Here is a 14393-nt window from a genome sequence, read left to right on the forward strand (position 1 = left end):
AACTTCCTTTCCCCTGCGTCTCTCAGCCACACCATCATCCCACTGCATCATCCGTCAGCCACACCATAGCCTCCCCCCTGTGTCGTCTCTCAGCACACCATCACCACCACCCTGTGTCAACTCTCAGCACACCATCATCTCCCCCCTGCCTCATCTCTCAACATACCGTCACCTCCCCCCCTGCGTCATCTCTCAGTCAGGCAATCAGCTCCCCCCTGCTTCGTCTCTCAGTCAGGCGATTAGCTCCCACCCTGCGTCGTCTCTCAGTCACATCATCATCTTCCCCCAGCGTTCTCTCTCAGCACTGACACAGATACACACACACACACACACACACACACACTGACACATATATATATACACACACACACACACACATACACACACTGACACGTATACACACACACACACACACTGACTGACACGTATACACACACATATATATATTAGGGATGTGCAGGCTCGGATAGGTTCGAGTTTGCACGTTGAGTTTGGATTTTTCCCTCCAAAAAAACGGAACTCAGAAAGAGGCTAAACGTCATCTTACATGGACGAACATCATCATTCCTGGACTTTTGTCCAGGTATGATGATGTTCGTCCATGTAAGATGACGTTTAGCCTCTTTCTGAGTTCCGTTTTTTTGGAGGGAAAAATCCAAACTATATATATAGTCACTGGAGCCGGCACTCCACAGTATCAACCAATACTTGCCCAGGTGCCATCTGAGGTAGGAGAACCTGATGTATGAATGTGTAGAAAACGTCGGCACTCACAGGACTTGGTAAATAAGGCTCAGGTACACAAGAGGTGTATAGGATTCGACGTTTCAGTCGGTGAGGACTTTTATCAAGAATACAGCAGTGATACAAAGTACATACCTTTATAGGACTGTGTAACAGTAGTAAAGTGCTATCCGCGCCCATCCTGATAGTTGCCGGGTGAATGACATCATCAGTGTGCGGCCGGACTGTCACGATGCACATATACTCCGCCTCCTGCCCTGTAGTGGAAGCCGGTGGGTGTGCGTCATCTTCCCCAGCGTCACACGCACGATGTCACGTGTATCGTGACAGTCCGGCCGCACGCTGATGTCGTCATTCACCCGGCAACTATCAGGATGGGCGCGGATAGCACTTTACCACTGTTACACAGTCCTATAATAGGTATGTACTTTGTATCACTGCTGTATTCTTGATAAAAGTCCTCACCGACTGAAACATCGAATCCTATACACCTCTTGTGTACCTGAGCCTTATTTACCAAGTCCTGTGAGTGCCGATGTTTTCTACATGTTCATACATCAGGTTCTCCTACCTCAGATGGCACCTGGGCAAGTATTGGTTGATACTGTGGAGTGCCGGCTTCAGTGACTTTGTTTTTCCAGTTTTTTTTTGCATTTTGCTAAGAAGATTGGCCTGCATGGCACCCCTCCATCTTTTAATCTGACTTTATCTGGACTGTCTTTGTGGAATTTTTTCTCCCCCCTTTTTTCTCCATTTTAGTTTACTGCAATCATGACTGGTCTTTTCATTTGTTTTGTGGATTTTTCAGTATACCATTACCATTAATATTTTTGTAGAATTTTTCTGCAGCACATTAAGATGATTATTTCATCTTTTCTATAGTTCTCTGGCACTGATTTATTTGCTTACTGATTGTATCATGACACAGACCAACAGTAATAACCCTAGCAACCTTAGCACCCCTGCTGACGGCAGTGGATTCCTTAATCTTCAACTTCCCATTGGTGATATTCTAAGCTTTAGTGAATCTGAGGCAGAACACTTATATTTCAAAGATTCCTTTCTACAGTCTGCAGGATCAGATTCAGCTGATGAACTGTATCACTCATTATTAAAACTTAAAAAGAAAGAGGTAGATTACTACCTTCACGGGGTCACGCTATCAGATTACCACAGGGAAAGAAAAATACCCAGAGGGTTTCACATTAAAAATATCCCTACAATAGGGAGAAACAATGTTGAGTTCTGCAGGAAATGGGTGGCAGTTCTAAACAAATGTTCCCTGGACCTGATACTTCTTGTCATTGAAGAATCAGGCAGGGAACTTAATGATATAAGGGACAGAATTAAGTCATTTGAAATTTCACATTTGTCATCCTGTCCAGTGATACTTCAACGGATTGGATGACTAAATTGAATGCACAGATCAACGACTACAAACGTGATCTAATTAAATATAAAAAAGAAAAATTAGCTAAAGTTAACCTTGACTACCAGGAACAACGTGTATACACATGGGCAACTGGTAGAGCTCTTTCAACACGACCTTATAAAGCTAAATTTTCCAAACGCAGACCTACCGCTGACACTGATTACTCTAGTGCTGCAAATTCGTCCCATAGTGACACAGAAAGCATTCCCACTCCAGCATCCCAGAAACCCCCTTTAGGGGTATCCACGCGTGCACAAAGAGGAGGAGGGCCCGCACGCGACGTGCAGGGCAGGGGAGGAGATCGAGGAAAAAGACCTTACAAAAAGAGAACATAATTGTTAATCTTTCCAGTAAAATTATAACAGATGCTGAAATGAGTCTTTTAAACAGAGGGTTATCCTTTGTGCCCACATGCAAATTTGATAGTTTCCTTTGGAAACAAGATTTGTGGAAATTTCACCGTAACTTGAAACTCAAAGAATTCTATGCAACCAAAGATTCTGATATGTTGTCTTACTCTAAAGGTCCAGTTGAGAGCAAATCCACCTTTGAACCCCAATCATTTAACGCCTCCATCAAGAGCTTTATAAGGTTGATAGACCACCATGTCACTTTAGAGACTAAGAATAGTCCCAAATCACACTTCAACCTTAGCAAAGACGAATATAACGCCTTACGTACACTAAGTAATGATAAGAACATTGTGATTCGTTCTGCTGATAAGGGCGGAGCAGTAGTCTTGCAAGACACTAGCTCTTACAAAAATGAGATTCATAGACAACTGTCCGATCTACAAGTCTATATGAAATTGGAAAGTGATCCCACCAATCTCTACAAACTAGAGCTTGATGAAATTCTGGATGATGCCATTTCTAATAATTGGCTTGACAATAAGTTGGGCCAGAATCTTAAAACTGCCAAACCCACTGTACCCTTGATATATACGTTACCTGAAATACATAAATCCCTTATTTCCCCGCCAGGACGACCCATTATATCTGCCAGAGCATCTTTATTTAGTGTAGTATCTAAATTTTTGGACTTTTATGTACAGCCTTTGCTCACAAGTGAACCCACATTTTTGAAAGACACCAATTCCTTTACTTGACAAATTACTTCAGCTACAGGATCTACCAGCACAACTTTTACTTTGTACCATTGATGTGGTGGCATTGTACACCAGTATCCCTCATTCGCAGGGATTGGAATATATGAAAACCTTTTTGGAGTCCAAACATGAGTACACTGGACCCAATATTGAGTTATTCATTTTACTCTTAGAGAAAACCCTTACTAGGAACTATTTTTTCTTTGACAATGGTTTCTACCTACAGAAGAAAGGATGCGCAATGGGGTCCCATGTAGCACCTTCATTCGCCAATGTTTACATGTTCAGAATTGAACAAATGTTATTTGTATCAAACCCGGAATTTAACAAACATCTTGTATATTTCATCAGATACATAGATGATATTTTTGTTATTTGGTCTGGGACCTCTTTACAATTTTCTACAGCGATGCAACAAATCAATTTAATGCATGAACACATCAAATTCACTTATGAATGCAGCACACAGAATGTACATTATTTGGACGTCAACATCAGCTGGTCGGGCTCAGCTTTTATCACCAATCTATACACGAAACCAACTGACTGCAATACTTTGCTGCACGCTGAGAGTCATCACCGCTCAAGAAGAGTTTACCGTACTCTCAATTCCTGCGCTTCAAGCGAATCACTAGTGACATTAAGATGGCTAGCGATCAAATGGATTGCATGATGAAAAAGTTCCTGAATCGTGGTTATAATGAAGTGGAACTTCTTAAAGCTAAATCTAGAGCTCTTATGAAATGTAATGACAGTCACAACGAACGACCATCCAACAGTCTTCATAAACCACCTACCATGTTCATTTCTCAGTATAACACCACGAGTAACTTTATTAATTCTACTGTCAAAAAACTTTGGCCAGTAGTCAACACTGACAGTAACCTCAAACCATTATACTCTTCCAGAATTATGATGGGCTACAGGAGAGGTAAAAATTTGAAAGAATGGCTGGTACATAATGACATTTCTACTTTTGAAGACCCACAGGGTACCAATTTTCTAACTCGCAAGCCTGGCTGCTATAAATGTATCGGCTGTACTACATGCAGACACATGGAAACTGGCTCCCATGTTGCTCATCCGCATTCAGGAAGACGTGTTCCCATCAGGCATGTCCTGAATTGCATGAGAAATTTGTTATTTATATCATCTGGTGTCCGTGTGGCTTGGCCTATATAGGCAAAACATCGTGCACGATGAGAATAGGGATGGCGCAGCAGCGCACGGCCATTAGACAAGCACTTGAAGGAAAAGACAACGATCAGCCTGTGGCAAGACATTTTAAAGAATTTAAACATTCATTAGCCACTTTGAGACACAAGGTTATCGATCACGTGCCGACTACTAAGAGAGGCGGTGATAGAGATAAACGCTTACTGCAGTTAGAAGCACGGTGGATACACAACATGAATACGGTTGTACCTTTGGGGCTCAATGAGACATTATCTTTTGCCTGCTTTCTGTGAATCATGCCTATTTTTCCTGGTGTTCTCAATTGGTTGCTTATATATCTTCATGTTTTTAACACCATTTTCTTATTAGACCCAATATATGTCTAGTCACTTGATTATTAATTTTTTCTGATGCCGTGCCCGATTTTGAATTTGAGCACTATACAGCTTTATGTCGTTGGATATGAGTATTTCTTGCTTTAACCACTGCGGTTGATTGGTTCTATGCCTATTTTGTCCTTGGACCAAGGTTCCACCCTATGTGTGTGATCTATGACCCATTTTAGAGGTTATGATTGTTGGAGAGGCTGTTGGTTCTTTCTAGGTTTACTAACATACTTACACTGGATAAGCCCGATCCCGTCCGATCTTGGAAGCGAATCAGTGTCTGGCCTGGTCAGTACTAGGGTGGGCGACTCCCTTGGAATACCAGGTTTTGTAAATCATACACAGTTTTGAACTTTTTCCAACTTTTGCCTCTCCCTACCTCTTTCGGTCATTTAGGTCATTTCCACACTTTACGTGGTGCGGTCCTCAGTTCATCACAGGCTATTTCCTTTATATTGCTGCAGTATTGTCTCATCATTTAATTCCATATTTGTACTTATTTATTTATATGTGCAGGTTTTTCAGACACACCCTCTCAGTCCTGTGCTACCTGTACATTGTACAGCAACGATTTCTCTTTTCACCCCTATGCTTTATTGAGCAGATCCAGCCTTTGTTGTGGGATCATTGGTCTGTTTAGTCCTGTTATTTATTGCATCATCTGAAACAGTGCTGCTTAATTCTTCCTGTATTATGTACCATACGATGAATATTGCAGTCTATATGTTATTTGTCGTATAAGTTATGTTTTGTTTAGCACTCAGGAATAAATCTACATAAAAATAGGTGAACATATATCATAACACCTGTTGGCATCCTGTGTACCTTGATGCACTTATTACATTGCTGGACTTCACTAGTTCATCATGCTGATGTTATACACTGTCTCCTTGGTGACCATTTACATATACTCCGCCTCCTGCCCTGTAGTGGAAGCCGGTGGGTGTGCGTCATCTTCCCCAGCATCACACACCCGATGCCACGTGCATCGTGACAGTCCGGCCGCACGCTGATGACGTCATCACCCGGTGACTATCAGGATGGGTGCGGATAGCACTTTACCACTGTTACACAGTCCTATAAAAGGTATGTACTTTGTATCACTGCTGTATTCTTGATAAAAGTCCTCACCGACTGAAACGTCGAATCCTATACACCTCTTGTGTACCTGAGTCTTATTTACCAAGTCCTGTGAGTGCCGCTGTTTTCTACACATATACACATACATACACACTGACATATACACATACAGTACATACTGACAGAAACACACACTCAGGGCCGTAGGGAGGGTGGTGCGGCCGGTGCCTCCGCACAGGGCGGAATCCTCTAGTGGCACCGGCTACGAACTGCCCGACTCCAGAGAGGTCTGCAGAAAGTGACCTGCAATGCTGCGCGGCGTGCACCAGCGATGCCGGCGAAGATCCCCGCCCTCCACCCACCTCCGAGAGGGAAAAGTAAGCGCTCAGGGGGAGGAGGGGGGTGGGGGTGAGCGAGAGGGGCGGAAGTGCAGCACAGGGCGCAGTGTCGTCCTGCTACGGTGCTGCACACACTGACATATACACATACTGACATATATTCACACTGACACATACACATACAGTACATACTGATACATATACACACACTGACATATACACAAACCTACACACTGACATATACACATACATACACACTGACATATACACATACAGTACATACTGACACATATACACAAAGACATATACACATACACACACTGACACAGACACACACAGATATGCAAACACACACGCTGACAGACGCATACAGACACACACACAGACAGATACACGCACGCTGACACAGATACACACACACGGTGACACAATTACACACACGCTGACACAGATACACACACAGACACATGTATACACACGCTGATGCATATATACACACACATGCTTACACAGATACATACATGCTGACAGTAACACAGATACACACATGCTGACACAGATACACACATGCTGACAGTAACACAGATACACACATGCTGACACAGATACATATATGCTGACACATATATACACACACGCTGACACATATACACACACGCTGATGCATATACACACATGCTGACACAGATACATACATGCTGAAAGTAACACAGATACACACATGCTGACACATGCACACACATGCTGACACATGCACACACATGCTGACACAGATACATATATGCTGACACATATATACACACACATGCTGACACATATACACACACACTGATCCATATACACACATGCTGACACAGATACATACATGCTGAAAGTAACACAGATACACACATGCTGACACATGCACACACATGCTGACACATGCACACACATGCTGACACAGATACATATATGCTGACACATATATACACACACATGCTGACACATATACACACATGCTGACACATATATACACACACTGATGCATATACACACATGCTGACACAGATACACACATGCTGACACATATATACACACACGCTGACACATATATACACACACGCTGACACATATACACACACGCTGATGCATATACACACATGCTGACACAGATACATACATGCTGAAAGTAACACAGATACACATGCTGACACATGCACACACATGCTGACACATGCTGACAGTAACACAGATACACACATGCTGACACAGATACATATATGCTGACACATATATACACACACATGCTGACACATATACACACACGCTGACACATATATACACACGCTGATGCATATACACACATGCTGACATATACATACATGCTGACACAGATACATACATGCTGACACATATACACACACGCTGACACATATACACACACGCTGATGCATATACACACATGCTGACAGTAACACAGATACACACATGCTGACACATGCACACACATGCTGACAGTAACACAGATACACACATGCTGACACAGATACATATATGCTGACACATATATACACACACACATGCTGACACATATACACACACGCTGATGCATATACACACATGCTGACACAGATACATACATGCTGAAAGTAACACAGATACACACATGCACACACATGCTGACACAGATACATACATGCTGATACAGATACACACATGCTGACACAGATACACACATGCTGACAGTAACACAGATACACGCATGCTGACACAGATACACACATGCTGACACATGCACACACATGCTGACAGTAACACAGATACACACATGCTGACACAGATACACACATGCACATGCTGAAACAGATACATATGCTGACACATATATACACACGCTGATGCATATACACACACATGCTGACATGCTGCTCCGCCCCCCCCCCCCAATACTTACCAGTGGTGAAGAAGCTGCAGAGCGCTGGGGAAGGAGAACTTTCACTATCCGTGTCACCCGGCGCCGGCAGCAGCTCTCAGCCTCTCAGGATCAGCATGCTGCAGAATATCAGGAGGACTGCCTTGGAGGGGCTGCGCGTCTCTGCTGCAGCTCCCCCTACAGTCAACGAAGTCTTCTCCAAATCAGTGCGCACTCAAGCCCATATGGACGCAAATCTCTGTACAGTATCCTCTATGGCTGGAACATCAAAAGCCGACAGGCTCCGGAATTCAGGTACTCGAGGGTGAAGACCGTAAACCACCTGGAATGGAGTTTGATTCGTAGAGGAATGATATGAGGCATTGTGAGCGAATTCGGCCCCCGGCAGTAACTTGGTCCAATTGTCTTGGGATGATGACATGAATATTCTTAGAAAAGTCTCAAGGTCCTGGTTGACTCTTTCTGTGGATCCATTACTCTGTGGGTGGTAGGCTGTGGAAAAATTGAGTTTTACTTGCAGAATTGAACATAAGGCTCTCCAAAACTTTGCCACAAATTGAACGCCACGATCTGAGACTATTTCCGCAGGGTGTCCATGCAGGCGGAATATGTGCTGGACAAACAAATGAGCCAAATCAGAAGCTGTGGGTAATTTCTTTAGAGGGATGTAATGGAACATCTTCGAAAATTGATCCACCACAACCCAGATGGTGGTGTAGCCCTCTGAACTTGGTAAGACCGTTACAAAGTCCATGGAGAGGTGCGTCCATGGACGTGATGGAATGGGTAGAGGCAACAACTCACCCGCTGGGGCTTGATGAGAGGATTTGTGCTGGGCACATGGGGTACATGAAGAGACAAACACAAATAAGAATTTGCATAGAGCACCAGTCTATCCTGGGATTGTGCAGACGCAACCAGGGTAACCCTAGAATGAGTTCTTGGGAAGCCTCAGGAATCACAAGAAATTTTAGGCACTCAAAATGGAGTGCTCCAATGCGGAATAGCACTGGTTGAGTCTCATTGGTGACAACTCCATTAGCCAGAGGACGTCCGTCTACAGCAGTCAGAGAGATTGAATGATCCAGGTTAGAACTGGGAATTCGTAATTTATCAACGAGACTAGAGGTCATAAAGTTTCCGGCTGCTCCAGAATCTAGTAGAGCAGTGACAAAGGCAGGTTTAGGCTTGACATCTATGGCCAAGATCAGGACAAAGTCTTTGGAAGTTGGGGACGGACAGATTACTCCTAACTTGATGTCCCCAGGGTCAGTTAGGAACGGGCGTTTCCCGGCTTGCGGGTACAGGGGGCCACCAGGTGACCCGATTTTCCACCGTATAGGCAGAGTTTTTTTTATATTCTTCTCTGGCGATCTTCTCTGGAGAGGTGGGTATGATTCACCTGCATTGGCTCTTCATCTGTAGGATGAGGAGATGGACAGGTAGAGGAAGGAAGAGTGATGGACTTAGTACGGTCAGTTCTTTGTTTCTCGGCCTGACATTCTCTAAAGCGGAGATCGACCTTGTTACAGAGAGAAATCAGATAATTGAGATTAGTAGGAAGGTCGCGGGTGACCAAGTCATCCTTCAGACGGTCGGAAAGCCCATGCCAGAAAGCTGAGATGAGGGCTTCCTCATGCCACTTGAGCTCTGATGCCAAAATCTGGAATTGTACTACATATTGGCTGACGGGACGGGTGCCTTGTTTCAGTGACATAATGCTAGATGAGGCTGATACAGTTCGCCCAGGTTCATCTAAAATCCTCCTGAATGATGTTACGAAGTCTGTATAGTTGTCCAGTAGAGAATCTGAATGCCCCCAGAGTGGGGAAGCCCAATGCAAGGCGGGACCAAACAACAGAAACACAAGGTAGGCCACTTTGGTTCTAGCAGTGGGAAAGTTGTCAGGCTGTAGGGTGAAATGTATATCTCACTGATTCAGGAATCCGCGGCAGAGCTTGGGGTTGCCATCAAATTTACTTGGCATAGGAAGGTGTAGTCGAGGGGATGCCCTGTAACTGGTATTATCAGGCAGAGTAGTAGAGGTAACTATAGTTACATTAGAGGTAGACAAGGAGGTTTGCAGATTATCCTGTCGTTTGGACATTTCTTGTAGAAACTGAGCCATTTGATGTTGCATAGCTTCCAGGTTTTCCAAGCGATTTGCAATACATCGGAATAAATCTACACCAGACTCCTGTCCTGTGGCCGGGTCCATGGGGCCAGTGCAAATTGTGAGGTTCTGGGCCCGTGGTGGTAAAAGGATCAGACACTGAAGCAGATTTAAAAATAAACGTGGAGTTTTTAATGAGTGGCTTAACAGACATGAGTGTGAAAAAACAAAAAGTCTGGGTATAGCAATAAAGTGCACTTTGGAAACTGTAGTGAAGCAATGGGACAAAGTCCAGGTAGTGATATAAGAAGGTAGTTCAGTATTCCAGGGTTTGTGAGGCTGAAAAGAATTGCAGGCTGAAATGAGTTGCAGGCTGAAGTGAATGGCAGGCTGAAATGAATTGCAGGCTGAGAAATAATGTCCAGGGGAACTGCAAGTGGAGGCAAGGTGCAGGGTTTTAACAGCTGACACAGGTACTCAGGCAAGGGAGAGGCAAAGGAGGAGGCAGGAGCCAGCGGGGCTGGAACAGGCAGGGTGAAGCAGGCTAGGTAATGATCCCAACAGACAGGTGAAAGAGCACAGGAACTCTCTCAGCTCTCGCTGAGAAACACGTTGCACTGGAAATGAGAGGAAGCTCGGCACTCCCTTAAATACCCAGTGCTGCACTGTGACAGGCCAGAGACAGCATGTGACACACCAGGATAGGGCGACTAGGTCACATGACCGGAGGCAAGATGGCGGCACCCATGCCAGAGCGGAACGGAAGCACCACCAGGCCTAACCAGACTAGAGTGACAGTATGCCCGCACAGGACTACGCGCAGCCAATGCACCCCACCAGACGCCCCTCGCCATAGCGTCCTCACAGGTAATACCTGCCGGCCGGCATGCCGAGGAACCCTGGTCGTGACAGTATGTATATAATAAATAATGTCAAGGATATCACAAGTTGGACAGAAGTTGGCCGGTCTGATAAAAAAGCTGGCAGGTTGGCTGGGCTGATGAAAAGTTGGTTAGATGTGTGGAGAACCGTTTTAGTTGGACAGACAAGTTGGATGGTTGGTCAGTTGGATGATTGGAGGAAAGTTGGTCTGATGTATGGCCTGCAGAGGAACCAGCCAACCTCCAAAGTCTCAGCTCAGAGAAGCTCTGTAACTCTGGACCTCATTCAGAGTCGGTCGTTGCGGCCGCACGGTCGTAGGGGAAAGGGGCCGGATATGCAAATGAAGCGATCACAAGTTGCGTTCCTAAGATGAGATCGTTAGCTGAATGACCGAGGGTAAGAAGCGGCCGTAAGACTAAATCACGCCCCCTTCTCGATCACAACACACGTCATCGCGACCATCGGGAACCATCGGAGCTGGTCGTAGAGCTTAAGGTTGACCATACCCTCTCTTAAGCACTACGATCAAGTCAGTGTAAAAACCTCCCATGTCACATGTGCCATGACACTACTTTGTTAATTATGCACTCCCATTAAACGCCGTTCGCATAATTAGGCACGCCTGCGTTTGGATCTCCACTCCCCCGTTCACAAGCACCTTCCCATTACCACCCACAAACGGTTCATTCTGTCACTCAAACTAACGACCTGGCTGTGTTCAAGGAGAGAGAAATTTCTGATCGTAACAGCTAGTTTGCGCCTGCGCATTGCGAACTTTACGCATGCGCAGTTTAGCGAACATCGGTGGTGTACGACCGTGCGGCCGCAACGACCAACTCTGAATGAGGTCCTCTGTATCACCGGTCATTGGCAAACTACACTAAACAATTTATTGAGCTGATTTGTAAATATGTATAATAAATAATGTCAAGGATATCACACTGGGTTTAATTAGGGATGGGTAAAAATGCTTTGTTCTTATTTATAGTTACAATAAAATACATTATATTCTTTTCATACTAAATTCAAACTCTTTGATATATTCTATATTAAAATAAGCTATAAATACCAAAATAAGGGAATGGTGTAATTCTGATGTGTATCAGCCTGTTTGTGGTAGTTTATAATATTATATATTTTTGTGTTTTGTATATCTGTGTTACTCAGCCCCCATTCCCAGTAGACAGTAATCTTCGCACCATTGGAGAATTAATCACTGTGATTGGAGGAATCTATTTCTTTATTAGAGGGGTAAGTGATTCATATAAGAGCACCTCCAGTATTATCATGCAAATACATCACTAGACTACATAGCATCTCATTGGGAAAGTAACACACATGATGACCAATTACATTTTTAAACATACATTTCATTAGAATATGATTTTTTTGGGTACAAATTTGCTTAGATTAGATTCAGCTGTTATTGGGTTGCCATGAATGCCCCCATTCCAGAGAACATCACTTCTGCCTTCCCATGATCATGGTGCACACGGGCCCCTGGGTCCAGGGGGGGCCCACACCGCACACCCTGCACCCATATTTTTAAATACTTAATTCTCTGAAGTCCAGCGTCGGCTGTAGCAGCGTTGCATAAAACACCTGGAAAATGGCTGCCACGGCAGTAGACTCTGGGCACAGACTAGTGACTAGTCTACTGCTGCAGTCAGTGCGCTGCCGGCCACCGGGGAGAGAGGAGGGGGCCCTGGATGGGGAATGTACACGGGCCCCCTCCTCTCTTGATACGCCCCTGCCGATGATGCTCCATTTCTCACATTAAACGCCCTACAGTAGCTGCAGATGTCAGCCTGCCACTCATGAAGTGCAGTGTAACTTCATAATCTGATATACGTCACTAAGAATGAGCACACGGACAACCATTTGTGGCGTATAAAACAGGTCATCTTTTTATAAAAATTAACATTGAGGCCCCCATTTATAAACGAATTAAAACATTTTCGTTTAGTATCACTGTGATAAAATCGAAAATGCCACTAGTATTTATTAATTTGTACCCCTCCGGCAAGGACCCGCAAAGTCCAGCAAAGTCCTCGGCGAGGTCCTCCACTTGGCTGCTGGCAGCCTAACGCTGCCAGCAATGGGGCTCCGGTGCTATGCGCATGCACAACGGTCCGTCTGCGCATATGCATGACAGCGGGACACGGCAGTGCCTGGAAGTCTTTGCTGAAGCCGGAAACGCACTGCCGGGTCTCCATTGTCAGCAATGGGGACTGCATCGCTCTTGCCATCTAAAATATAGCGAGAGCGATGCTGTGAAAACAGCGGTAATCTTAGATTACCGCTGTTTATTAAATGCAGAAAGGTGGCATAACCCCATTAGCAAGCGCCCAAGGGGTTATGTTCATTAATAAATGGAGCCCAAAGTATGGTGACAAAAGGAAAGCACGGCAAGTTGATCAATGACCACTTGTCTTAAGTTTACAGCCCTTTAATGGCAAGCAAGATACCCGACTCCCATGCCAATACACTGTCTCGCCTGCCGGGAAGACAGTGCCGCTGACCCCAGTAGGGTAAAATCAGCCAACCCGGTGTATTGAAGGAGTATACCTAACCAACATGCAGCAAGATAGTCACTGGACTGCTGTACTTTCCCCTCCCAAGAGCCAACACAGAAAAAAATGTGGAAGGGAGGGAATCAAACAGCAAAAGAGGCAGATCCTTCCCTAACACAGAACTAAGGGCCTAATTTAGAGCCGTTGACTAGATGCCATCGCTCGCACGATGTGTATGCAAATTGCGTAGGCACAGCTACCGCACAGCAATGCATTAGCACACTCAGTATTTCTTAGACACCGATCACATAGTGTCTAGAGACACCCACCAGCCTGTCTTGTGCCACTTGTGCACTTCATGTCCAGGATGTGTATGCAACCATCGGTACATCGGATGCGATTGCAGGGCTTGAGGTTGACCATACCCTTCCGCAAGCACTGCGAGCACTTCAGTGTAAAAACAAGCCAGGTGACGTGTACTCTGACGCTGTCTTTTAATTATGTACACCTCTAAAACGCCTGCGTTTGCACCTCCACTCCCCCGTTTTTAATGGCCAGCCCCTGTTACCACCTACAAACAGCGTCCCCTGTCACTCACTCTGCTGGGCTGTCTATGCGCAGCGAGCAAATGCATTGTGAACTTTCACTTAGGTATGCGCACTGCAATGCATACACATTATGCATACGCACAATGCATACAATCGGCAGC

At 44.9% G+C, this 14393-nt stretch overlaps 1 protein-coding gene and 1 pseudogene across 1 annotated transcript in view; both read left to right on the plus strand.

Moving 5' to 3' along the window:
* TRPV1 (transient receptor potential cation channel subfamily V member 1) overlaps positions 1 to 14393 on the plus strand; it is a 76881-nt gene that overhangs the window by 41559 nt on the left and 20929 nt on the right. The window contains exon 9 of the mRNA XM_088453675.1: positions 12339 to 12422. Within this exon, the coding sequence (XP_088309801.1) occupies positions 12339 to 12422 (84 nt within the window). The remainder of the gene's footprint in view (positions 1 to 12338; positions 12423 to 14393) is intronic.
* On the plus strand, positions 5064 to 5183 carry LOC148481333 (5S ribosomal RNA; annotated as a pseudogene).

The sequence above is a fragment of the Taudactylus pleione genome, unplaced genomic scaffold (genome assembly GCF_031769625.1).
Source record: "Taudactylus pleione unplaced genomic scaffold, aTauple2 ptg000585l, whole genome shotgun sequence".
Lineage (NCBI taxonomy): Eukaryota > Metazoa > Chordata > Amphibia > Anura > Myobatrachidae > Taudactylus > Taudactylus pleione.